The following is a 27,800-nucleotide window of genomic DNA, read 5'->3' as shown; positions in this document are numbered from 1 at the left end:
GCAGTGTTTCAGTGTTGCAGGAGTCCCTGATTTCCGAAAGTACTCCTCCCTCCTCTCTCTCTTTCCCCCTGTGAGAGACAGACGGAGAGAGAGAGCCTACAGTACTGTGCAGTGCAGAACGAGATGAGGCAGGGAGGACTGTAACCCTGACATCCACAGACAGAGAAAGAGAGAGAGAGAGAGAGCTCCAAAACAGACACCCAGCCTCTCTCAAATCACCAACCAAGCCTGGCTGCTGACAAAGATAAACAGATTGAAGGAGGAAACCTCTAGTCCTGTAACATATCTGACCGTATCACACACTGTGTCGCATTACAGGACGTGTGCTTTGTGATTTGCCGTATGCTTCGTGTATGTGATCTTAGGACAGGGGAAAGGGATCCGTCCTGTTCAAGACTGCTGGCTTGTGCGGAAGACACTGCCTCGGAATCCACTGGGAGGAAACGGAGATACGAGGAGCTAAGACACAGGCATCCGGCTAGCCCTGCCTAGCTGGGCTCCCCTGCCTGCCTGCCTGCCTGTTTGAAGGATTTGAATTCCCGTTCTCCACCTACCGCCTCTGCATCCCATTCCGACGTTTCCAAGAAGAGTTTCTGTTTCTCCCATCCGGAGAACCGATCCGGGTGCCGTCCCTGCGATTGCAAGGAGGCGTTCCTCCTCCGTTTGGGATTTGAGGGAATTTTGGGGTGAATTTGAAGGATTGTTGCTGTTCCAGGTTTTTCTTAGGGTTGCATTTGTTCCACAGCTCTTGCGAGTGTGTTTGTGAACGGAGCGCTGTGCACGAACCTATTAAATCACGTTCGAAAAGGACGTTTACTGGACAGGATTCATGAAAGCTTTTCAGGAAACGTTGGGGTCGCATGAATTATTAAAAACAGTTCCTCTGATGGGAAAATGAGATTCTCTGTAATCTCTCTGCGATACAGAGCAGAGCTAAAAGGGGACGCTGGAACTGGCTGAAAATCAACGTTTGTGATTCCAGGTTCCAAGGCTGTGATTTCAAGAAGCAGTTTTAGTTTTGGCTTGGCAGAGGCCTGCGTCTCTATTTCTGAATGGTTTTGAGTGGCAGGCCTGGGTGCTAGTCTGTGTAACTGTGGAGGTTGCAAGGGTATGGCTCGCAGTATGTAAGGTTTCACCTGAATAATGAAAATAAATCAAAAGACTGTGGGCAGAGAGAAATCATTTTTTAATGTCAATTTAATTTGTGAAATTGAGGTGTTTTTTTTTCTCTAAATCCTTAAACGGTTTGCGAAAAAGCCACATTCGAAATTTGAAACTGGAGTCGCACACAGAGGACGCACGCAGGTTTAGGGTTGAAGAGAATCGAGGAGTTGTGAAAAATCCAACCCATTCCATTTAAACCCCCTCATGCCGGCGCGCGAGAACAGGCAGGACGGAGCGGGTTTCAGAGTTTGGTGGGTAGCAGAAACGGGTCCATTTACAGCAGACCGTTTGTATTCGAGGGGTCGTTGGTTGTGAGCAGGTAGAAACCGCAGTGAAGGAGAGAGAGTGTTTTAGTGAGTGAGTCGGTGAATGAGTTCTAAATATAAATGGTGCCTAATTGACTGGGTAGGTCCGATCGATGTCTGCTGCAGGAAAACTAATTCTGTACAGTAATTGCTAATGCACAGGATGTCGTGGTAGCGCTGTAGTGTGGTTGTCTTGTAATATCGGAGTATGTTGCACTCGTCCTTTGCAATGTGCTGAAGCTCTCTGATACGGTCCACGTGCACTTTCACTTGTCGGAACCCTGTACTGGCCGCCACGAGGCTACGGACCCATGACACAGATCAGAACCACGATTCTAGACCCTGATTTGGAGAATAGGATGCTTGAAAGAACTGGACCGGGTGCGCCAAACCCCAGAGCTTTTATCACGAGCTTCGTTTTATCAGCTCAGGACTGCAAAAGACATTGAGATATTTAATTTTTTTTTTAGTATTATAATGAATTATTTAACCAGGAATAAACCTATTAAGAACACATCCTGCCACAGAGAGAAACACACACTGTATTATTGCTGTTATTATTTAGTGATTTAGCAGGCTCTCTTATCCAAAGCGACTTCCAACAGGACCTCGTTTGTTTGACGTCTCATCCGAAGGGCGGAGCACAAGGAGGTTCAGTGACTTCCTCAGGGTCGCACACACACACACACAGAGTGATTCAGTGAGATTGAACCGGGAGCCTCCTGCTATCAAGTCGTTTTCTCTAACCCCTGGACCCCCGTGCCTGCCATATTGTATTGCTGTTGTTATTGGTGCTGCTAGTGCTGTATCTTTAGCCTGGTCTGGCTCTCGGCGTTGATTTTGAGGTCAGACGGGGGCCGCCTCTCTCTTCGTAAGACGCTGACCGCTCTCTCTTGAGAGAGGAGTGAAAGTGAAAAGAAACACCAGCAGGGAAAATAGACCGAGGAGAGAAGAGTGTTTAAAGACAAAGTGTTGGATACAAGAGACTTCGATTCCAGGATATAACAGACTGATTTTATATATAGATTGTTATCACTAACCCTGTGCCTGGGACAGCAATGCACACGTCTCTCTGTGAATGTGATTGAGTGAACGCACAAGCACATATATATATATCTCAAAAACATTTGTAAAGAAAGTTACAACGAAGACAGACCAAGAGACGGACAGACGGACAGATCCGCCACCATGGACATGCTCCCCAAACCGAAATACAGCCACCTCCGTAATGAGTCCGTGAGCTCGGTGGACGCCCTGCTCCTGCCCCCCTCTCCCGGGGGGTACAGCTCGGACACGCAGCTCCTCTCCCCCACCCCCTCCCTCTCCCCCCTCCCTCCCCTCGCCTCCCCTGCCCCTTTCTCCCCCTCCTCCCACTCGATCACCCCCATCCTGCCCCCTGACGACAGCCCCACCACCCTCTGCTCCTTCTTTCCTCGCATGGGGGGTCTGCGCCTGTCCGGCCCCGGGGGGCTGCTGCCTGGTTTGAGGGTCTCTAGAGTTGCTGGAGAGGTCTCGTCTCCCCTAACCCCTTCTCCTCTCCCCGCTGATGCCCAGGATATGAATCGGCTGGGGGCCGGAGGGAGGCGCACGCGCGTGGAGGGGGGTCAGCTGGGCGGGGACGAGTGGACGCGCCATGGCAGCTTCGTGAACAAGCCCATGCGAGGCTGGCTGCACTCGGACACCACGGTCATGGGGCCCGGGGTCTCCTACCAAGTCAGGGTGAGTGTGTCACTGTGTGTGTCTCTCCCATCTGCCTGTACCTGTTTTGTTTTTTGTCTCTCTCTCTGTCTCTCTCTGTCTCTCTCCTCTCTCTCTCTCTCTCTCTCTCTCCTCTCTCTCTCCCTCTCTCTCCCTCGTCTCCCTCTCCTCCGATCTCTGCAGGAAGTGCCTGTGTGTTTTATGACCCCAGTGAGGCTCATCCTGTCTGCTGTGTGTGTGTGTGTGTCTGTGTGTGTGTGTGTGTGTGTCTCTGTTTGTGTGTGTGTGTGTGTGTGTGTGTGTGTGTCTCTGTGTGTGTCTGTGTGTGTGTGTGTGTGTGTGTCTCTCTCTCTCTCTCTGTGTGTGTGTGTGTGTGTGTGTGTCTCTGTGTGTATCAGTGTGTGCGTGTGTGTGTGTGTGTGTGTGGTTCAGTGTGTGTGTGTGTGTGTGTGTGTGTGTGTGTGTGTGTGTCTCTGTGTGTGTGTGTGTGTGTGTGTGTCTCTGTGTCTCTGTGTGTGTGTGTGTGTGTGTGTGTGTGTGTGTGTGTGTGTGTCTCTGTGTGTGTGTGTGTGTGTGTGTGTGTGTGTGTGATTGATGCATTGATCTGCGTCGCTCTAATGCAGGGCAGACGGGACAAGCTTCCTGCAGCTCCCCTCCCCTTTAAAGTCACTCTGCTCTACCCTTCTAGAAATTCTCCATGGTAAATATGCACTGTGTTTTTTTGGTTTTCACCATGTTTATACTGCGCTTTATCATACAATGCTTCCCTATGCTTTACCAGACCTCTCTGTGCTTTACAATGCTTCCCTATGCTTTACCAGACCTCTCTGTGCTTTACAATGCTTCCCTATGCTTTACCAGACCTCTCTGTGCTTTACAATGCTTGCCTATGCTTTACCACACCTGTCTGTGCTTTACAATGCTTCCCTATGCTTTACCAGACCTCTCTGTGCTTTACAATGCTTCCCTATGCTTTACCACACCTCTCTGTGCTTTACAATGCTTCCCTATGCTTTACCACACCTCTCTGTGCTTTACAATGCTTCCCTATGCTTTACCACACCTCTCTGTGCTTTACAATGCTTCCCTATGCTTTACCACACCTCTCTGTGCTTTACAATGCTTCCCTATGCTTTACCACACCTCTCTGTGCTTTACAATGCTTCCCTATGCTTTACCACACCTCTCTGTGCTTTACAATGCTTCCCTATGCTTTACCACACCTCTCTGTGCTTTACAATGCTTCCCTATGCTTTACCACACCTCTCTGTGCTTTACAATGCTTCCCTATGCTTTACCACACCTCTCTGTGCTTTACAATGCTTCCCTATGCTTTACCAGACCTCTCTGTGCTTTACAATGCTTGCCTATGCTTTACCATGCTTTCACTGTGCTTTATTACACTTTGCTGTGTTTTTACTATGGGAGACTTTTATAAGGATGTCCTCTACTTTGCTGCACTGCTTCCCAGCTCCCAGTCCGTGATCTCAGGGATAGAAAAGACTTCCATTGCATAGCAGTTTGATCCACTCCTAGTTTTACTGTGAGTTCAGTAAGACACACCCAAGCTTGTTACCTATACACACTGGGGCTAATCAAGCTTAAGGTAAAACCTGGAATGGGTGACACTGCTGTGCAATCGGAGTCTTATTTCCATCCCTGTGCTCTCCTCACATCCCCCCTCTTGTCTTCTCTGTCTCTCGTCTCTGCAGTATATGGGCTGTGTGGAGGTCCTGCAGTCTATGAGAGCTCTGGACTTCAACACCCGGACTCAGGTCACCAGGTAAGAGCAGAGACACACACTGACACACACGCACACGCACACAGTGGCTCGCACACACACACACGCGCTGACACGCACACGCACACTCACCTTTAATACACAGTCCCATCCTGAAACCTGATGTAAGAACAGGATGTAAGTTAGGGGTTAGTGAGTAATTGATTACATTGTGTACCTTCAGCTGAGAACAAGGGAAAGTAAACTACTTCATCACAGAGTGGAAATTCCAGCAGAGCACAGAAAGTACACTCTCTACCAAGAAATAAATATGTTGAAGATGTTGAAAAAGACTTCCAGCCAAATCGTATGCCATTGAACTGAAGTTTATTTTAATGTTTATGAAATATATACACACACACACACACACACACAGCCCTGCACACAGTGTACAAACACAGCGATGCAAACACACACACACACAGACATAGCGATGCAAAACAGTGTACGAACACAGCCCTGCACACAGTGTACAGGCACTCGACTGTGACTCAGCTGTGGTTCTCTTGTATTCATTGCAATGCGCCAGGTTTCACAGGAGAGACCTGCGTTTCTGAGAAGAGGAGCAGTGAGGCGCTCTGTGGTTAACGAAGCTGTAGTCAGTGTGTGTGCGAGCGTGGTGCTGTGTGTCCCGCTGTGTGTGTGGTGCTGTGTGTCCCTGTGTGTGTGGTGCTGTGTGTTTGTGGTGCTGTGTGTCCCTGTGTGTTTGTGGTGCTGTGTGTCTCAGTGTGTGTGTGTGGTGTGGTGCTGTGTGTGTTATTGTGTGTGTCTCAGTGTGTGTGTGTGTGTGTCTCAGTGTGTGTGGTGCTGTGTGTCTCAGTGTGGTGTGGTGCTTGGTGCTGTGCGTCTCAGTGTGGTGTGGTGCTGTGTGTGTGTGTGTCTCAGTGTGTGTGTGGTGTGGTGCTTTGTGTGTGTCTCAGTGTGTGTCTCAGTGTGTGTGTCTCGGTGTGTGTGTGTGTGTGTGTGTGTGTCTCGGTGTGTGTGTTTCAGTGTGTGTGTCTCAGTGTGTGGTGCTGTGTGTGTGTGTGTGTGTGTGTGTGCGTGCGCGCATCTCAGTGTGTGTTCCCCAGGATGTGGGAGGGGGAGGCAGTGACTGACCACAGTGGACTCCTCCATCGCTCACACTCGCAGCTCAGAGGTGCTCGTGTCAAACCAGACAGCAACACCTTGGTCTGCGTTCAACAAAGGGAGGCCAGAAAACTCTGCCGGCGTCCGTAACTTCAAAACTAAAACAAAGCAAGTGTACGAATACGCTGGCTAGTGCCTTTACCAGCGAGCACGGAAAGGCACGCGCCGGAACGGGGGTCTGCTTGGCTTGCAAGTGTTGAAATGGGCAGGGCAGGGTGTCAGAGTAGCGCTGTGTGTGGAATGCAGTGATCGTCACTCACCCCTCCCCTCCCTGTGTGCTTGTGTTACAGGGAGGCGATCTCCGTGGTGTGTGAGGCGGTGCCCGGAGCCAAGGGAGCTCTGCGCAGGAGGAAGGTACACTTAAAAAAAAACCAAAAAAAACAATATTTATTTATGTTCCAGAGAACTAGACCCAGGGTTAGAAACTCACACTAGCCCTGCTGCTGCTGCACCCAGTCCTGGGGTTCAGAACTCCCCTCAATGAAGTCTATTATTAATATTGAAATGATCAGGAGCCAGGAGTTTGAGCAGGGTTAGAAACTCACACTAGCCCTGCTGCTGCTGCTGCTGCACCCAGTCCTGGGGTTCAGAACTCCCTTCAATGAAGTCTATTATTATTAATATTGAAATGATCAGGAGCCAGGAGTTTGAGCAGTTACAAACTCACACTAGCCCTGCTGCTGCTGCACCCAGTCCTGGGGTTCAGAACTCAGTGAAGTCTATTATTATTATTAATATTGAAATGATCAGGAGCCAGGAGTTTGAGCAGGGTTAGAAACTCACACTAGCCCTGCTGCTGCTGCTGCACCCAGTCCTGCCCTCAATATTTCAATAATAGACTTTATTGAATTCTGTACTAGTGTGAGTTTCTAACCCTGATAGAGCTGTGTTTAATTGATCTCATGTACACCACTGTTGAAGAACATGGGCTTACTGAAGAGACCTCATTGATTATAGAAACGTTGGTCCATTTTTAAAAATGGTTTAAATAAAGATGGTGTTTAGATCAATTAAATGAGCCCCCCTCCCCTAATTCTTTCTTTCGCTCCTTAACCCACCCCCTCCCCCAGTATCTCTTCATAGTCAGATCTTTCTCTTGTCTGCAGGGAGAGAGAGGGGAGCTTTCATTTCGGTGGCTGTGGTGCTTTTAGATGAGAAGCATAATTGTGAATTATAATATTTCAGTACAAAAAAAAACCATGATCAAGACCAAACAGTCGATGGGTAAAATCACAATAAGTCTGGATAATTATGATTATAGTGTATGTTTTGAATAACCAGTGTCTCTCTTTGCCTCTCTGTCTCTGTGTGTCTGTTTTGTGTCTCTCTGTCCTCGTGTCTGTCTGTCCCCCAGCCCTCCACTCGCTCGCTGTCCTCCATCCTGGGGAAGAGTAACCTGCAGTTTGCCGGCATGTCCATCAATCTGAGTGTGTCCACCAGCAGCCTCAACCTGATGGCTACGGACTGCAAACAGGTGAGGTCAGCCGACGAGTCGTTCAAGTTCATCCCGGACGTGCTCGACAGGGTTGAGCCCTGGGGATTCTGTGCTGCTGTGTGCTGTGGCTCTCTGGAACCCCCTGCTGGGCTGAGAGGTGTAGTGCCAAGAGCTTGAAATTCAAATGGTCTTTTAAAAATGTATAATCTCTCTCCCTCTCCCTCCCTCCCTCCCTCCCGCTCTCTCTCTCCCTCCCCCTCTCCCTCTCTCTCTCTCTCTCCCTCCCTCTCCCCCTCTCTCCCTCTCCCCCTCCCTCTCTCTCTCTCTCCCTCCCTCCCTCTCTCCCTCCCCCTCTCTCCGTCTCTCTCTCTCTCTCTCTCTCTCAGATCATTGCTAACCACCACATGCAGTCCATCTCCTTTGCGTCGGGAGGGGACCCAGTGAGTATTGCCTTTTTAATTATTTATCTGATTATCAATGTGCTGCGACTCGAGTCATTTCCACAGCCCTATTCAGCAACACCAGTGTGAAAAACCTATAACCGAGTCCTCTCTCCCCTCTTTCCTCGCTCCCTTCTCCTATGCCTCCTTTCTCTCTCTCTCTCTCTCTCCCCTCTCTCCTCTGCTCTCAGGACACTGCTGAATATGTTGCATACGTTGCCAAAGATCCCGTCAATCAGAGAGGTAAGCAGCTCCTCTCCGGTTCTGTCTTCATGCTGCTGTCTGGTTCAGTGATCACAGTGTGTAAGTGTGTGGCTCGCTCTCTCCCCCCTCCCCTCTTCACTGTTTTCTCGTCCCCCGTCCCCAGCCTGTCACATCCTGGAGTGCCCGGAGGGTCTTGCTCAGGAGGTGATCAGCACTATCGGCCAGGCCTTCGAGCTGCGCTTCAAACAGTACCTGAAGAACCCGCCCAAACTGGTCACGCCCCACGACAGGTGAGCGGGGAGGGGAGGGGAGGGGAGGGGAGGAGGGCGAGACACAGAGATTCACCGAAACAAACAGACATAAGGGGATTGGATGTGGACTGTAGTGAATAGTCTCATCCCCATTAGTGTATAACAAGCAACATAAGTGTCTGTGTGTGTGTGTCTCTGTGTCAGTGTGTCTGTCTGTCTGTGTGTGTGTGTGTGTATCTCTGTGTCAGTGTGTATCTCTGTGCCAGTGTGTGTCTGTGTGTCTGTGTGTGTGTGTGTGTGTGTATCTCTGTGCCTCTCTGTATCACCTAACCCCTCCCCCTCTTTCTGGCAGGATGGCCCCCTTCGATGGCTCTGCCTGGGACGAGGAGGAGGAGGAGCAGCCCCCCCCTGATATCCAGTACTACAATGACTTCCCCGGCAAGGACCCGCCACTGGGAGGACTGGTGGACATGAGGGGGCCCCGCAGCGCCACCACCGGAGCTACACTGGTACTGCACCTGCTCAGCCTGTCATTATTATTATTATTATTATTATTATTATTATTATTATTATTATTATATTTATTATATTTAATATACAGATGCGTTTGTAATCTTGTTTTTCAGCCTGTGGGTCAGCCGTCGGGGGCTCAGCTGGACTGTCTGAAGCAGCTCCCTGCACTGGCAGGTGTGTGTTTGTTAATTCAGTCCTTCGTTCTTTCGTTCTGTCGTTCATTCGTTCAGTGAGTCGTTCATTAATTCGCTCACACCCCTTTAAAGAGGGGCAGTGATAGTCCTGCTCATGCTAATAGTTTCGTCCGCCTTCAACTGAACTGATCAAGGCACTGCTAGCTGAAACATGCGTCCTCATTTCTTTTCGTTTTACCTGAGAATTTGGATTGAGCGTTTTGATGCAGTTATAATGTCCTTGTAAGAGGTAAGAGATTGGATTTGAAAGATGGTCAGCGGCCCTTTTAAAGGCAGGACCTGTGATAATCTCAGTGAAGCTGGTGAGAGAGTGTGTGCGCCTGTGTAATCTGTGCCCTGTGTGTGAGTGTTGTCTCTCTGTGTTTGGGGCCCCCCTGACAGGTTCCGCTAGAGAGAGGGACCCCGCTCCGCCCCTGCCGACCGTCAAGCCCTCCGGCCGCTCTGACCTCTTCGATGACCCCTCATACGTCAACGTGGACAAGCCCCGCCCCCCAGCCGCCTCCGCAGCCAATGGGAATGCACACCGAGACGCCTTTGACATGAGTGAGTGGTTTATACAGGGGTCCCGGATGGCTGGTTTATACAGGGGTCCCGGATATCTGGTTTATACAGGGGTCCGGATGGCTGGTTTATACAGGGGTCCCGGATATCTGGTTTATACAGGGGGTCCCGGTCAGTGGTTTATACAGGGGGTCCCGGATGGCTGGTTTATACAGGGGTCCCGGATATCTGGTTTATACAGGGGGTCCCGGTCAGTGGTTTATACAGGGGGTCCCGGATGGCTGGTTTATACAGGGTTCCCGGATGGCTGGTTTATACAGGGGTCCCGGTCAGTGGTTTATACAGGGGTCCGGATGGCTGGTTTATTCAGGGGTCCCGGATGGCTGGTTTATACAGGGGTCCCGGTCGGCTGGTTTATACAGGGGTCCCGGATGGCTGGTTTATACAGGGGTCCCGGTCGGCTGGTTTATACAGGGGTCCCGGATGGCTGGTTTATACAGGGGTCCCGGATGGCTGGTTTATACAGGGGTCCCGGATGGCTGGTTTATACAGGGGTCCCGGATGGCTGGTTTATACAGGGGTCCCGGATGGCTGGTTTATACAGGGGTCCCGGATGGCTGGTTTATACAGGGGTCCCGGATGGCTGGTTTATACAGGGGTCCCGGATATCTGGTTTATACAGGGGTCCCGGTCAGTGGTTTATACAGGGGTCCCGGATGGCTGGTTTATACAGGGGTCCCGGATGGCTGGTTTATACAGGGGTCCCGGATGGCTGGTTTATACAGGGGTCCCGGATGACTGGTTTATACAGGGGTCCCGGATGGCTGGTTTATACAGGGGTCCCGGATGGCTGGTTTATACAGGGGTCCCGGATGGCTGGTTTATACAGGGGTCCCGGATGGCTGGTTTATACAGGGGTCCCGGATGGCTGGTTTATACAGGGGTCCGGATGGCTGGTTTATACAGGGGTCCCGGTCAGTGGTTTATACAGGGGTCCCGGATGGCTGGTTTATACAGGGGGTCCCGGATGGCTGGTTTATACAGGGGTCCGGATGGCTGGTTTATACAGGGGTCCCGGTCAGTGGTTTATACAGGGGTCCCGGTCAGTGGTTTATACAGGGGTCCCGGATGGCTGGTTTATACAGGGGTCCCGGATGGCTGGTTTATACAGGGGTCCTGGATGGCTGGTTTATACAGGGGTCCCGGATGGCTGGTTTATACAGGGGTCCCGGATGGCTGGTTTATGCAGGGGTCCCGGATGGCTGGTTTATACAGGGGTCCCGGATGGCTGGTTTATACAGGGGTCCCGGATATCTGGTTTATACAGGGGTCCCGGTCAGTGGTTTATACAGGGGTCCCGGATGGCTGGTTTATACAGGGGTCCCGGATGACTGGTTTATACAGGGGTCCCGGATGGCTGGTTTATACAGGGGTCCCGGATGGCTGGTTTATACAGGGGTCCCGGATGGCTGGTTTATACAGGGGTCCCGGATGGCTGGTTTATACAGGGGTCCCGGATGGCTGGTTTATACAGGGGTCCCGGTCAGTGGTTTATACAGGGGTCCGGATGGCTGGTTTATACAGGGGTCCCGGTCAGTGGTTTATACAGGGGTCCGGATGGCTGGTTTATTCCCCCAATGGCTGTGTTGCAGAGCCCTTCGAGGACGCGCTCCGAGTCCCGGCGGCGCCCCCTATGGAGGAGCAGCTGCGGCGCGAGCTCTGGTTCCACGGGAAGGCGAGTCGGAAGGAGGCGGAGAAACTGCTGCAGGAGAACGGAGACTTCCTGGTGAGGGAGAGCACCACCACCCCGGGACAGTACGTGCTGACAGGCCTGCAGGGGGGGCACCCCAAACACCTGCTGCTCGTCGACCCCGAGGGAGTGGTGAGTCCGTCCGTCCGTGTGTGTGTGCGTGTGTGTGTGTGGGTCACTGTGTTTGTCTTGGTGTGTTACTGTGGCAGTTTGTGTGTGACTCTGTGTCCTGTGTCAGTGTGTGTCTGTGTGTGTCTGTATCTGTTCTCTGTGTGTCTGTATCTGTTCTCTGTGTGTGTCAGTGTGTGTGTGTATCTGTTCTCTGTGTGTGTCAGTGTGTGTGTGTATCTGTTCTGTGTGTGTGTGTCCCAGTGTCTGTATCTGTATCAGTGTGTTACACACTGTGTAGCACCATCAGTCCGTAGTAAAGGTTTGTTGGTGATTTGCTAACCCCCCCTCCCCCGTCCCCCCCTCCCAGGTGCGGACCAAAGACCACCGCTTCGAGAGCGTCAGTCACCTGATCAGCTACCACATGGACAATCACCTGCCAATCATCTCGGCGGGCAGCGAGGTGTGCCTGCAGCAGCCCGTGGAGCGGAGAGCGTGAGGCTCCCAGCATGCCCTGCTCCAGAGCCAGACAAGACGCCTCCCTCGGACACCTCGCACGCACACACACACACGGGCAAAGCACAGACAATCTGGGGCTTACTTCACATGCTCCTACAAACACAGACAGACAGACAGACAGACGCTTAACAAAGCTGCAGGCTCCTCATTCAGTCTGTCAGCAGACCCCACAGGCAAAGAAAAACACGAAACAAGATTATTTAGACTTGTTCCTGTTTAGAAAAGTCACAGATTGGTGAAATTCTTAATGATGTTAGAAGTGACCCAGCTAGTTCAGGATTAGCTGTTTGCATTGTATGTTTCTAGATCTCATGGTACAGCCTGGGACTGAGGATTGAGATACTCACACAGTGATGCAGTAACCAAAGCAGCCGCTCCCACAGCAGAGACTGGAGACTTGACAGCAACGCCTTTTAATTCTCATAGGCTTTTTATACTTCAATCAGTCTATCTGATGTGGGAGGGGTTATATTAGAGAGGCGGGGCTATCCTGGAATGGAACTTCGGAACTTCGGATGGAACCTTTGACAAAGCACAGAGATTCTAATCATTCCATATATAAATAGATGTAGAATTAATCTGATTTTTTTTTTTTTTTTAAGGAGTACAAAAGTGCTCTCGCCTTCCTTTTTTTTTATATATATATATAAACTTGGAGAAGCTTTTTTGGAAATGGGAGAATCATACAGTTTGTGTACTCATTATAATAATAATCAGAAGTGGCACAAAGTCTTTTTTTTCCATACGGAAATATGCAAGTCCACTTTTTCTCTCTGGGAAGATAAGAGGTTGCACAAAAAAAAACATTTGGGAGAACGCGCACCAGAGAGAACCGCAGTTACACGTGTCTGACACAAGGGGGAGCTTGTCTGTTTCACTGCGGAATTATTGTGGTTTACAGCCTATACAAATAGCGCAGGAGAGCAGCCAATGGGATTCCTGCACGGGGGGTCATGTGATGCAGGAGGAAGCGGAGGAGCCGTTGCGTTTTCATCACCGCGACTGTTGCTTCAACTGAACTTTTTTTTACTGAATTATTATTGTGCTGCAGAATCCTGGAATGAAATCGAAGCGTATCCATCTGGACGGATGGTTCCTGAGCCAAGTAAGGCTGTCGGAGCTCCAAAAGGGCTCTTGGAAGTTTAAATTCTCAGTGGCTGGATGGATGGGTGGCCCTTTTCAACCAAAGCACATGCACTCAGCCAGAACCCAAGTGCAGGGGAGCACTCTGCTTGTCTGGAGCGGGAGTTTGGGGGGGGAAAAGGGGGGGGTGGAACGACACTGTAATTTGAATGACGATGCTAACATAGCAAAGTCTATCTGCAGACCCTGTGAAATCTGTTTGCATCATGTGGTGTGTGTCAGATGGGAGATGGGAGCGGTTCAGCTGTACCGTTTATTCTGAAACGCTGACCAGGAACAAAGCTGGCTTTCTCCTTGTAGAATATACTTTCAAAATTTTGAATTAGCTGGAAAGCTGAAGTATAATTCCTACTGTAATACAGTAAAAAACTAAACTCAGCAGTAAAATAGACCGGTCAGCCCCTCCCATCACCATCTCCTATTAAAGACAGTGGAGTGAAGCCCTCTTCTGTGCAGTAGAATGGGTGCTACTGATTTCCATTCATTCCTGCAGGTGGTTTTATGAACCCTGCTGTATGAACGGGTTCGAGCAGTCCGGTTTGTCCCATGTTGGAATGCTTGTCCCAGCACTGGTTCTGGACTCTGATCGGGTTCGTTTTGAATGGACCGGTCCCGGAGCTCACACAGCCCAGCTCTTGGTTCATGAGTCTGGCGGATATTCACAGGCAACCTCGATTTATCGAAACTGCATCGAACCAGGAGGTGCTCCGATAATCAAACTGTGAAAATTGTGTACCCGACACCTCCTAAAAAAAAATTCAACCCCTTTACCTGTAAATACATAACACATGACGCTGCACTGTTAAATAGAGAGCCCATTGTGTGACCACAGAGCAGGAGAGCACAGCACACAACAGCAGTGCTGCGCTAACCCATCATTTGATTATTGGAGTCAGTCTTTGCTGGCGAGGGCCGTTGCTGCTGATTGAGCTAATGTACCATTTCCAGTAGAAACGAGGGACGAAACAGCTGCTTGGGTTTGTGAGGATCACTGCTCTCTGCAGAGTAAGAAAAGCAGCGATCGTCACAAACCCAAGCAGCTGTTTCTTCACTTTTAAATCTCGTAAGTCCTGTCCCCATCAGAATGTTTCAGCAGCAGGGAGCGTAGGTCTCGCACTCGGAACGTCGATGACAAAAACAGTGCTGTGTTTTGATCAATCGGATCAGTTAAAAATGCTCCAGATCAGCCCGATCAACACCAGTGAGTCTCGCCATGATCAGCCCCTGATTTCTGCAGAGCGAGCGATCCCGATAATCAAGTAATCAGCTTGTGCTGCACTGGCTCAACCGGACGGGTTAGAGGCGCTGGCGATGTTCACTCGGTTTTACTGCACAGAGAGTTCGGTATAACAGGAGTTTTAATGCTGCCTCCTGGATGCTGTTGTATTACTATAGAATCAGCACACAGTCTGTCTGGCTTCCCACACCGTGTCTATGCAGAGAATCTCTATCCTGTGTCCTTCTGTCAAAGAAAATACATACAGTCGTCTTGACTGACATCGCTGGCATTTAAGGGGGTGTTACACAGCTCTGGCCAAAAGTTTTGCAGCACCCTCTGTCGAATAAACGAATTTTGCTTCACGAAGTGAAATGAAACCTGCTGAATAATGTTACGTTAACATATTGAATTACACGCCGCTTTTGTAGTTTTCCTAATACTTAACGAAATCCGTCAGGAAATACTGCACTTCAGTTACGGCTTCCGGTAGACGTTTGCGATCTCGTTTTGTAGTTTCTTTATTGCATGAAGTTAAATAAAAGATCTAAATTATGTTCATAGTGTTTTTTTTTTGTTTTTTTTTATCAATCCTAAAATTCTAGGTGGTGCAAAACTTTTGGTCATAGCTGTATTTATTTAAAAAAAAAAAAAAGTTTATTATTAAATACAAACTTTATTTTTTTCCTTCTCAAAGAAAAAAATAATCTAAATATATTTCATATGCTTTGTTATGACCATGCTTTGTAAAGCACACTTTGTAATCCCCTAGCTTGTCGGTTCAGTGCGGTGAAGCTGTGTGTCGGGGGGGGGGGGGGGGGGGGGGGTGTCTGGGTACTTCATTCAAAATCCGGTTCATCTCTTGAGCTCTCGAGCCCCCGTCTGGCACTTTTGAGTTTACAGCTTTTTTTAATGAGTTTGAAAAAGACGAAATGCAGCGAAACTGTTGAGTGCACAATCCTGACTTGCAGGGATAGAAATAACCACAGTCAAGTGTTAAAACCTGGAATGGATGAAACTGCTGTGCAGTAGGAGTCTTATTCCCATCCCTGCTGGTGTGTAAACGGGGGACAGTCTGTCTGTCTGCAGCTTCTGAGCCGCGTACGCTCTGTGGTGTTGGGTAGAAGCGACTCCAGTCCTATCAAGCCTGTTGATTTGATTGGGTAGAAGCGACTCCAGTCCTATCAAGCCTGTTGATTTGATTGGGTAGAAGCGACTCCAGTCCTATCAAGCCTGTTGATTTGATTGGGTAGAAGCGACTCCAGTCCTATCAAGCCTGTTGATTTGATTGGGTAGAAGCGACTCCAGTCCTATCAAGCCTGTTGATTTGATTGGGTAGAAGCAAGTCTAGTATTATCAAGCCTGTTGATTTGATTGGGTAGAAGCGACTCCAGTCCTATCAAGCCTGTTGATTTGATTGGGTAGAAGCGACTCCAGTCATATCAAGCCTGTTGATTTGATTGGGTAGAAGCGACTCCAGTCATATCAAGCCTGTTGATTTGATTGGGTAGAAGCGACTCCAGTCATATCAAGCCTGTTGATTTGATTGGGTAGACTCGAGTCCAGTCATATCAAGTTGCTGTTGTTTCATCAGCTTTTTAGTAAACTTCCCAGCTCGGACCCCTATGCACAGACCCCCCCCCCCCCCCCCCCCAGTAGAACTTCTGAAGCACAGCCTCTTACAACCCCATCTCCCCTCTTTAAAGTGTACCACAGTAAATTTGCACCATAATTTTTGCAGTTTTCCCAATGCTTTTCAGATGATTACACTAACCATGCTTTACCAGACCTCTCTGTACTTTACAATGCTTCCCTATGCTTTACCAGACCTCTCTGTGCTTTACAATGCTTCCCTATGCTTTACCAGACCTCTCTGTGCTTTACAATGCTTCCCTATGCTTTATCAGACCTCTCTGTGCTTTACAATGCTTCCCTATGCTTTACCACACCTCTCTGTGCTTTACAATGCTTCCCTATGCTTTACCAGACCTCTCTGTGCTTTACAATGCTTCCCTATGCTTTACCATGTCTCTCTGTGCTTCCCTGTGCTTTCACTGTGCTTTATCACACTTTGCTGTGCTTTTTCTGTGCTAGACTTTCATTGGGGAGTTCTCCAAGTGGATTTGAAAGTGTTAATGAAACGTGCCTTGGCCCGACCGTGGCCTGATCTTGGTAATGCAATTCTGTTGCGTTATTGTTTTATAATCATAAGAGGAGCCAAAGACTGGAGGGAAAGGGAGGGGCCAGTATCTCCAGTAAATGTTGTGACCAATCGCATCTCTCTCTCTCTTCGCCTCCCATTCTATCCCCGCCCCCTTGCAGGGAATGGGAGGGGCTTGTGGGACAGAATAAGAAAATGAAAAGAAAATACACAGAATCTTAAATTATTAATTTAATTTATTATATTTGATTGGGTTTGCCTGTATTTATCTTTAAGTGTTATGGACAAATCCCTACAAGCTTTATTGGAGCAAAGATTAGTGGTAGGATTGTAAAGTAAAACTAAAACCCAGAACCCTTCAAAACATATCTGTGCAAAGGAGAGGAGAGAGAGAGGCTTGAGGTTCAGCCCCCCCTGTCCTTTCCTGAGGTTTCATCAGACAGGAGAAGTTCCAGGTATTACCAGCAGAGGTGCTAGAGAGTGCACCAGACCTCTGCAAACTAAACTAAAGCTCTTTCGGGTGTGATCAACTAAATATCTGATTTTCACAAAACTCCTCTTCCCTGTTGATTTAAACAAGGTAATATTCTAGAACGGTTTTGGGAATGTAAGATTGCACAGAGCACCGGGATGCAGCTTAACATACAGGAGGCTGTGCGGTCCAGTGGTTAAAGAAACAGGCTTGTAACCAGGAGGTCCACGGTTCAAATCCCCCCTCAGCCACTGTCTCATTGTGTGACCCTGAGCAAGTCACTTAACCTCCTTGTGCTCCGTCTTTCGGGTGAGATGTAATTGTAAGTGACTCTGCAGTTGATGCATAGTTCACACACCCTAGTCTCTGCAAGTCACCTTGGATAAAGGCGTCTGCTAAATAAACAAATAATAACATATTAAAAACACTGGGAACAGCATGCCTGCCTAACAGTGAAAGAGCCGAATCAGTGAAATATTGAATAGGGAAATATCCAGGGAGTGCAGAGTGTAGCAAAAAGTATTGCAGCGTGCGTGCGTGTGTCTTTCCAGCGGAACTGTAGGTCAGTATCTAGAATGCTTTTCTGCTGAGAAGATATTGCTGGATCACGCTGCTGTGTGCTTAAAATGAAGGCTTTGTTGTGTTTTTAAATACACTCTCTTAAATATTTGTTTCCTAGATTCATTTTTGTATTGAAACGCAGGAATGGAAATAAGACTCCTATTGCACAGCAGAGTCACCCCTTCCAGGTTTTACTAAGAGCTTGGTTAGGCCCAGTGTGTATAAGTAACAAGTTCAGATGTGTCTTATTATTAAACTCCTAGCGAAACCAGGACTGGATCAAACTGCTGTGCAACGGGAGTTAGTTCCATCCCAGAAACGGGTTGATGTATGGAATGAAAGTACTGTGTTTCTTGTGAAAGCTGCAGGCTGTTCTGTAACACACCCATCAGTGTCCATTTAAAGAGTTCTGTACCTTCCTCGCTGGAGAGAGAGAGAGAGCACTAGAACACTGTTTCATTTTTTAAAACATGCAAACTTCTCCTACTGTTGAAATCTTACACCAGCGCTGGTTCCTCAATGCTTTATCTTTTCTGTTTTTTGTTGATTGTCTTTGATCATGATATTGATGTCATAATGTATTGTGATTTATCGAAATGTTTTATTGTTTGTTTGGGAGGAGGTGAGGAGGGGTGGCCTGCTGGAAACATGAACAGTAGAGCAGGCATCAAAATATCCTGATAACAGTCTTAAAATGCTCCCCACTTACTGTGGTGGTCAACATTCATAGCACAAAACTATGCAGTCTGTTCCAACAGTGTATATGCATTTACATATGGATTGAGATACATATACCCCCACTCCCCCAGTTCCCTATACAAAGAGGTGTAGATATAGACTATGCAAAAAAAAAAAAAATTGAGAAATCTCGTGTTTTTTATTAGAATTGATTAGAATTTTTAATGAATCAGATTGAAGTCAAAATATGTTTAAGTGTCTCATCGTTCTTTATTGGGCTGGTGTTCTGGCCTGAGTCCGCTATTTATTTTTCTGTTTAAATATGAACAGAAATATTATGATTTTCAAAGGTGGATTCGCTTCCTGTTTTCGGTGTCATTTAAGACTTTGCCTTGCGGTCCCTGGCACGTTATTCTTAATTGAGCCTCCCCACCAGCAGGGGGCAGTCCAGATTAAGACACAGCCGTTAGCACTCCATGGGGAGCAAAACAGAGTGATATCTATCAACACTCCTGTAATCTGTCTCTCAGTAACCCTAACACTAACCCTTGCGTTTGCGAGACCACAGGATAGGAAAGGCTGCAAAACCTGTACTGACAAAATCATTAAGAATTTAAAATATTATTATTATTATTATTATTTGTTCTTCGATGCAAGTGGAATTGTAACATTAAGAAAAGACAAACGTTTAAAAGTAGGAAATCAGAATTTGAACACTCCTTCTGTGTTTACTAAGCCTCTTTCACGCTGGCATGCTCTACCCAGGTCGGAACCTGCCCGGGTCGGGACCCGGTGTCATGTGGGTCGGGTATGTGATTTCACTCTGCTTTTGGTAAAGCAGGGTTGACCTGGGTGACAGACGCAAGCGCACGACGCACGAATCAGTGCCCTGGAAGCAGCTTGTTACTGACGCTTCCATCCAAGCTTCTCTGGGTTGAACCGTCGGCCCTTGATTGGAGCGAATGAGACATGAAACTGCTCCCCAGTGTCGGCCATTGTGGCTCAAGTTCTTCATGTATTTACATGCAGCGCTGGCTCCACTTAGATCCACAATGGAGCCAGCTTGACAACCCCACACTGATCACCTCTTAAACTTTGTTAAACTCTGTGCCTTGACATCTCATCCTGAAGTGCCACCAAATCCTTACCTTTTCGAAACTTCTCCTTTCTGTAAATACTCTGTTTTCTCTTGCTGTAATCGTGCATGTTCATGAATTATTATATTATGAAGCCAAAGCATAGTTTATATTATTATTGTATTCTGTTATTTTTGCTGTTGATTTTCTCCACAGTTTGACGATTGTGAAATGTTTGATTTTATCTTTTGAATATATCATTTTCTTTTGCGGTTTGGCGACTCCTTGTGTCTTTGTCTGGTTTCTTGTCCCGTTCACCCTGGTGTAAAATCTCCTTGAGGAGGTGATCGATGTAAGAGACAGCAGTACTGTTGTTAGGAGGGGTGGATATGAGACTCCTATTTGATTAGCCGTTTCACCCATTCCTGGTTTGACCTGATTAGCCCCAGTGTGGAGGTAACAAGCTCAGGTGTGTCTTATTGAACTCCTAGTGAAACCAGCAATGGGTGAAACTACTTTGCAATGAGAGTCTTATTTCCTTCCCTGCAATAATGGAACTACAGTCAATAAAGCACAGGAAGAGAGGCAGAGGAACTTGACACTGCGATGCCATTATCACGGTTGGGCTACAACCTTTTAAACAGCTGGCTATTTAATGAGGGTTGTTTGTGTGAAATAATGGTCGTAGTCCCGTGCAAGAGTTAACTGTGAGAAGCGATTTCATCAGTAACCTCATCAGCTGACCGGCTGCAAGCTTCTGTCCAGAGCTGGAAACCGCACAGCCCACTGGACACAAAGCGGAGTGATGAATCACAGTGAGGGCCAGATCAGATCACACCTGATCTCCTGTATTAACACACACACACACACACACAGTGTTGAATCACACCTGATCTCCTGTATTAACACACACACACACACACAGTGATGAATCACACCTGATCTCCTGTATTAACACACACACACACACACACACACACACACAGTGATGAATCACACCTGATCTCCTGTATTAACACACACACACACACAGTGTTGAATCACACCTGATCTCCTGTATTAACACACACACACACACAGTGATGAATCACACCTGATCTCCTGTACTAACACACACACACACACAGTGTTGAATCACACCTGATCTCCTGTATTAACACACACACACACACAGTGATGAATCACACCTGATCTCCTGTACTAACACACACACACACACACACACACAGTGATGAATCACACCTGATCTCCTGTATTAACACACACACACACACAGTGTTGAATCAGACCTGATCTCCTGTATTAACACACACACACACACACAGAGTGACGAATCACACCTGATCTCCTGTATTAACACACACACACACACACACACACAGAGTGACGAATCACACCTGATCTCCTGTATTAACACACACACACACACACACACACACAATGTGACGAATCACACCTGATCTCCTGTATTAACACACACACACACACACACAGTGATGAATCACACCTGATCTCCTGTATTAACACACACACACACACACAGAGTGACGAATCACACCTGATCTCCTGTATTAACACACACACACACACACACAGAGTGACGAAGCACACCTGATCTCCTGTATTAACACACACACACAGAGTGACGTATCACACCTGATCTCCTGTATTAACACACACACACAGAGTGACGTATCACACCTGATCTCCTGTATTAACACACACACACACACACACACACACACACAGAGTGACGAATCACACCTGATCTCCTGTATTAACACACACACACACACACACAGTGATGAATCACACCTGATCTCCTGTATTAACACACACACACACACACACACACACACAGAGTGACGAACCACACCTGATCTCCTGTATTAACACACACACACACACACAGAGTGACGAATCACACCTGATCTCCTGTATTAACACACACACACACACACACACACAGAGTGACGAATCACACCTGATCTCCTGTATTAACACACACACACAGAGTGACGTATCACACCTGATCTCCTGTATTAACACACACACACAGAGTGACGTATCACACCTGATCTCCTGTATTAACACACACACACACACACACACACACACACAGAGTGACGAATCACACCTGATCTCCTGTATTAACACACACACACACACACACACACACACAGATGAATCACAGTGAGGGCCAGATCAAACCACAACTGATCTCCTCAGTGTGCAGCAGTGTGGAGTAGTGGTTAGGGCTCTGGACTCTTGACCGGAGGGTCGTGGGTTCAATTCTAGGTGGGGGACACTGCTGCTGTACCCTTGAGCAAGGTACTTTACCTAGATTGCTCCAGTAAAAAACCCAACTGTATAAATGGGTAATTGTATATAAAAATAATGTGATATCTTGTAACAATTGTAAGTCGCCCTGGATAAGGGCGTCTGCTAAGAAATAAATAATAATAATAATAACACACACACACACAGTGACAAATCACAACTGATCTCCTGTATTAACACAAACACACACACTCAGTGACTCACTCCCACCCTCGCGCACACACACACACAGAAATACAAAGAGGCTGCACAGGTCAGCTGTAAACCCTGCCCAGTTAAACTCATTGTGTTCAGAGTCACATGCAGCCCACGCCGTTCCAGCAGCGTGGAAAGAGAAAGGGAAAGAAGGAGCGAGAGAGAGAGAGGGAGCAAAGCTGTGGAACTGAGGGGAACGAAAGTGAGAAAGCAGAGCAGAATTAAACTGCTGCAAAGAACAGAGCGGTGTGGTGTTGCTGTCTGAGAGGCAGCTCGGGACAGGACAGGTGAACGAGAAACAAGCTGGAGTAAAAGGACGAAGTGAAACAGAAAACAGCAGCATAACCTCAAGAAAAGAAGGAGGAGACTGCAAAAATTAAACGGGGTGGCTGTGAGACTTTAATAAAGGACTCTGCAGAGTGGTTTGTACCCCCTTGGTCCTCCTCTGGTCTCTGGGACCCTGTTTCCTTCCCTCTCGAATGCAGCCCCAGCACCCCGTGCCCCAGGCCGCCCCCTCCTCCCTGGGACGGGGTTTTCGGGACATGGCCCTGGGATTCGGACGCCAAAAGAACCTGCTGGGCATGAACGCGGGCTACGGGCTCATCCAGTCTGCCAAGGAGTGTCTCTACTTCCTGCTGTGCTGCTGGTGCATCAAGGAGCTGATAGACTGAGCCGGGCCGAGCCCACTCTGGCCAGCGCGGTTCTGGCCCGCTTCTGCAAAGTCCTGGCTCGCTTCAACCCGCTTCTGACCCGCTTTACCACAGCTGTGGCCCACTTCAGCGCAAGCTTTAGTCCCGTCCTGGCACGCTTCAGAACCGTCTTGGCACGCTTCAAAACTGTCCTGGTACGCTTTAGCCCAGTTCTGGCACGCTTCATCCCAGTCCTTCTGCCCCTCTTGGGCTGGGGTCTGTACCCCTCGAACACGGCCTGCCTCCTCGCACGCTCGCTAGCGCTTCTGTTTGAGGCTGTTGTTTCCGAAGGGCTCGCAGAGTCTGCTGCTGGATCCGATTGAAAGAACCTGCCTCTGCAGTACAATACGGGCTGGTAAGCGTGCTTGGTATTGTGATTGAAAAGTTTGAAATAGCTCTCCAGCGAGAAAGATTTGAGTGCTGTGTGTCCTCAGGCACATCCCTTATAATAGTTTCCCATAGTAAAAGCACAGCAAAGTGTAGGGAAGCATTGTAAAGCACAGAGAGGGATGGTAAAGCATAGGGAAGCATTGTAAAGCACAGAGAGGTCTGGTAAAGCATAGGGAAGCATTGTAAAGCACAGAGAGGTGTGGTAAAGCATAGGGAAGCATTGTAAAGCACAGAGAGGTCTGGTAAAGCATAGGGAAGCATTGTAAAGCACAGAGAGGTGTGGTAAAGCATAGGGAAGCATTGTAAAGCACAGAGAGGTCTGGTAAAGCATAGGGAAGCATTGTAAAGCACAGAGTATGCATTGTAAAGAATAGCAAGGTATGGTATAGCATATTATTAAACATACACTATGGGGAAAACTGCAAAAATACCATGGGGAACTTTTATAAGGGATAGAATTATTGAATTGTATTTTGTCACACTTGTACTTGCTTGAACCAAAGTCATTGTATTTATCTTGCTCTTAATTGTATTAATACTTGTACTGTGATTCTTGAAATGTATTTTTGTTTACGATTGTAAGTCGCCCTGGATAAGGGCGTCTGCTAAGAAATAAATAATAATAATAATAATAATAATAATAATAATAATAATAATAATAATAATAATAATAACTGCTACTAATGACAGTCGACTAAAACACCCGTATCTGATAAGGTTCCAGGACACTTGGTGTTTGTGGTCTTTATTGTAAAGATGCTGGGAATTTTAAAACGACGTATTAATGTTCTAAAATGTCCTTTACAGATCAACAGATCGGAACCGTCCGCGTATGCCTGAACAGCGTCGCAATGGGGCTGCTGCTGTGAACCTCCTCTGATGTGAGGGGTGAGGGGGTCCCCCAATTCAGAGTAACCCCAAGAGTCTCCACCATCACCAGCAACCTCTAACGGATGACCCAATACTTCCTGCGGGGCTTCTCCCCCTGCATCCGGTCACTGTGCATCAAACCCCTCTTGTCAAACTCTCTACCGGACCGGGACCCCTTTGACGTGGCCTGGGTGTGCCGTGCCTGTGACTGCCCTGTGACAAGCCGTCGCTGATGCAGTATATTATTAATAATATTATATTGAAATTATAGATACAACTTGATGAATTATTTAATAGTATACGCATATTACATATATATAATGCTAACATATTATTCATATTAATACATCTTCGTGTAATGGTGGGTATTACAAATGGTGATTACATGTTGGTTTATGAATAGCAAAGCGAATGCAATTTCTGATTACGACAGAATATGCGATCGATTCAGTTCACCAGCGATTTCCGTGAAGCGTTTTTGAAAGAAGTACATTGGAATGGAGTGCTGGGCTGGCGTGGCGATACCGCACCCTAGCGTTCAGGCTTGGATCTACACGCAGAGGGTTCAAAAGGTCGGCTGATTGGAGGTGGGAGTGAAACGCGGCGCACGAATCACCTTTTCCAATCTACGCGTGGTATTTCCTGATGGTGCCTTTTGTAATTTGTGTAAATTATTATTATTTTTTTATTAACAAAAATAATAAAGTAAATTAGTAGCCTTGCGAATTGGAAGTGTTCTTGTTGTGTCGTGAGTGGGTGGAATGAATGTAGTAATAATAATAATAATAATCTTTATTTTTATATAGCTTCTTTCATAGCGGACCACCATCACAAAGCGCTTTACAGAGGCAGGTTGTGAACTGTGCATTATACGCAGTCACTTCCAATAGGACAGTGATTTAACATCTCACCCGCAGGATGGAGCACAAGGAGGTGAAGTGACTTGCTCAGGGTCACACACGGGGAGTCAGTCAGTGGCAGATGTAGGATTTGAACCAGTGACCTTGTGGTTGTAAGCCGTGGACTTTAACCACTGGACCACACTGCCTCATTATAATGTAATACATAGGATACATAATATATAGGGGCAGCAGTGTGGAGTAATGGTTAGGGCTCTGGACTCTTGACCGGAGGGTCGTGGGTTCAATCCCAGGTGGAGGACACTGCTGCTGTGCCCTTGAGCAAGGTACTTTACCTAGATTGCTCCAGTAAAAACCCAACTGTATAAATGGGTAATTGTATGTAAAAATAATGTGATATCTGTAAAATGTGAAATAATGTATAATGTGATATGTTGTAACAATTGTAAGTCGCCCTGGATAAGGGCGTCTGCTAAGAAATTAATAATAATAATAATAATAATAATAATAATAATAATAGCAAAGCGAATGCAATTTCTGATTACGAAAGAATATGCGATCGATTCAGTTCACCAGCGATTTCCGTGAAGCGTTTTTGAAAGAAGTACATTGGAATGGAGTGCTGGGCTGGCGTGGCGATACCGCACCCTAGCGTTCAGGCTCGGATCTACACGCAGAGGGTTCAAAAGGTCGGCTGATTGGAGGTGGGAGCGAAACGCGGCGCACGAATCGCCTTTTCCAATCTACGCGTGGTATTTCCTGATGGTGCCTTTTGTAATTTTTGTAAATTATTATTATTTTTTTATTAACAAAAATAATAAAGTAAATTAGTCTCCTTGCGAATTGGAAGTGTTCTTGTTGTGTCGTGAGTGGGTGGAATGAATGTAGTAATAATAATCTTTTTATAGCTTCTTTCATAGCGGACCACCATCACAGAGCGCTTTACAGAGGCAGGCTGTGAACTGTGCATTATACGCAGAGTCACTTCCAATAGGACAGCGATTTAACATCTCACCCGCAGGACGGAGCACAAGGAGGTGAAGTGACTTGCTCAGGGTCACACACAGTGAGTCAGTCAATGCCAGATGTGGGATTTGAACCAGTGACCTTGCGGTTGTAAGCCGTGGACTTTAACCACTGGACCACACTGCCTCATTATAATGTAATACATAGGATACATAATATATAGCTCAACACGCACGCACGCACGCACGCACGCACGCACGCACGCACGCACACACACACACACACACACACACACACACACACACACACACAAAGTCACTACAACTTTCACCCCTAAACAACACCAGTCTGCCTCCACTATTTCGACCTGCTATCAATTACTTGCCTTCATTATTTCTATATATCGGTATATGTATGTTTGAAGAGTTATAGTTGGGGAAACTATACAAAGCGGTATAATTCAACATTATTCAGCAGGTTTCATTCGACTTTATGAAGCAAAATTAGTTCATTCTATAGGGTGAGGCAAAACGTTTGGCCATAGTGAAAATCTATTTAGATACAACATGATATATGCATAGATACACGCATATACATTTGAATATAGAAACCGTGCATGCAATTATTAGTGACCCACTGTGGATAATGCATTATGCCCTCAATATTACCTGTGAGGGCTGCGCTATTGTGACGTGGGGTCCGCGCCGGTCTCGCTGCGTGTCTCATTAATTGTCGGGAGACGAAAAGCTGAGAGCAGCAAAATTATTTTGAGGGAAAAAAGAGAAGATTTAATAGAAAAAAAACAATGGCTAGCCGAGAGGAGGAGGGTCTCGGTTTATTGAACAGCCTACTTAGTAGGTTTATTTCACCCGCTGAGAAACACGGGGTTCCCTCTCCAGGGTCAGGGCTCTCTGTGGAGGCGGGGAGCCCCGGGAGCTGCGCCCTCATAGCGGTCGTTATTTTAATTTTGAGCGTTTTTTTTTTCTTGGTCGTCGGGAAGCGGCTTAACGGACACCCAGAAATGGAGCAGGTAATACAACGGGGTCTGCCAGCTGGAGCGCTCATTATAATTTAACGTCTTGGTAGTATTTAGGTCCTGAGTTTTCTCTAGAAAAATTATTATTATTATTATTATTATTATTATTATTATTATTATTATTATTATTATTATTATTATTATTATTATTATTAATGTGAATCGGAAAACCCTTGTAATCTTTCAGTAGCTACTTCAGATAGGTACCTGATCATTCACAGTCAATGATAACACTATGTAACACAATTTTTGTTCCTGGGTAGTAAGTGTTATTTCCTAATTGCTTATAATATCTCGCAACATTTTTCATACATGATATATTTTTTTCAATCACATTGAAAATTGTAAAACATTTTAAAATTAAAAACTTTTGCAATTTTAAAAATTTTAACACATTTTATAACATAAAATTCCGAGCAACAATTTTCCATCTTACCTTCCAGAGTTTTTTTTTGCAGTGCTCGCAGGTGAAACGAGGTGCCCGACAGGCATGCCGAAATATGCCTTGTAAGCCTCACACATCTTAGCAGATGCTTCCACGGAGTACTTTTTCGCTCTTGTCTTGATAAATTGGCCGCAGACATCGCAAAATGCGTCTGCCGGATGCTTGCAGCCTCTTGATGCCATCTCAGAAAAATGCAGATATGTATCCACTTAGGCAGCTGGAACTAAACTGAACTGGTGGGCTTAACGCCCCTGTATTTATACTACTATTTATATTACTGGAAAGTTCTAGAAAGTTCTAGAAGTTACTCCAAGTTTACTCAGCACTGAATCTATCTGGAATGTTCTGGAAGATAGGTAAATTTCAAAATATCACTGTCCTGGTCACAAAAGCAAAGTTTGTGGGGAATAATAGGCATTTTCTATACTTTTGAGGCATAAGCAATTAGGAAATAACACTTAATACCCAGGAACCAAAAAAAAAAAAAAAAAAAAAAATTGTTACACGGTGTTATTACACAAAAATAAGCGACAAGACACACCTTAGTAATCGCTAAGATGTGTTATTGAATTGTTTAGCAACAGCTCCCCTGTTAAAGACAGCTCTGCCGTTATGAACAGGTATTGCACTAATTAATCTACTGTTTAATAAGAATTTGGGTTCACTGTCAGTTATTTCTGTTTAAGTTTCATCAGATCGTATTTTAAATCTT

The 27,800-nt window shown here is 46.8% G+C and overlaps 2 protein-coding genes across 5 annotated transcripts in view; both read left to right on the top strand.

Moving 5' to 3' along the window:
• LOC117395410 (SHC-transforming protein 1) overlaps positions 1-19,572 on the top strand; it is a 37,202-nt gene extending 17,630 nt beyond the window's left edge. For 3 of the 4 annotated variants that reach the window (XM_059006437.1, XM_059006435.1, XM_059006436.1), the window contains 12 exons: positions 3,024-3,188; positions 4,880-4,950; positions 6,366-6,429; positions 7,430-7,549; positions 7,897-7,950; positions 8,142-8,193; positions 8,318-8,444; positions 8,758-8,914; positions 9,032-9,092; positions 9,494-9,655; positions 11,266-11,495; positions 11,842-19,572. In XM_059006437.1, coding sequence (XP_058862420.1) covers positions 3,027-3,188; positions 4,880-4,950; positions 6,366-6,429; positions 7,430-7,549; positions 7,897-7,950; positions 8,142-8,193; positions 8,318-8,444; positions 8,758-8,914; positions 9,032-9,092; positions 9,494-9,655; positions 11,266-11,495; positions 11,842-11,970 — 1,389 coding nt within the window. In that variant the 5' untranslated portion in view covers positions 3,024-3,026 and the 3' untranslated portion in view covers positions 11,971-19,572. Of the gene's footprint in view, positions 1-12; positions 3,189-4,879; positions 4,951-6,365; positions 6,430-7,429; positions 7,550-7,896; positions 7,951-8,141; positions 8,194-8,317; positions 8,445-8,757; positions 8,915-9,031; positions 9,093-9,493; positions 9,656-11,265; positions 11,496-11,841 lie in introns of those variants that run through there. The other variant, XM_059006434.1, reaches the window with a different exon arrangement.
• A 2,393-nt stretch (positions 19,573-21,965) lies between these two features.
• LOC131703286 (lens epithelial cell protein LEP503-like) lies at positions 21,966-25,484 on the top strand. The gene is made up of 2 exons (XM_059006397.1): positions 21,966-22,876; positions 23,719-25,484. The coding sequence occupies exon 1, from the start codon at positions 22,312-22,314 to the stop codon at positions 22,501-22,503; it is 192 nt and encodes a 63-aa protein (XP_058862380.1). The 5' UTR covers positions 21,966-22,311; the 3' UTR covers positions 22,504-22,876; positions 23,719-25,484.
• Positions 25,485-27,800: the final 2,316 nt, after the last annotated feature.

Source organism: Acipenser ruthenus, chromosome 32, assembly GCF_902713425.1.
Source record: "Acipenser ruthenus chromosome 32, fAciRut3.2 maternal haplotype, whole genome shotgun sequence".
In the NCBI taxonomy this organism is placed as follows: Eukaryota; Metazoa; Chordata; class Actinopteri; order Acipenseriformes; family Acipenseridae; genus Acipenser; species Acipenser ruthenus.
This window is presented reverse-complemented; position numbering and strand designations above follow the sequence as displayed.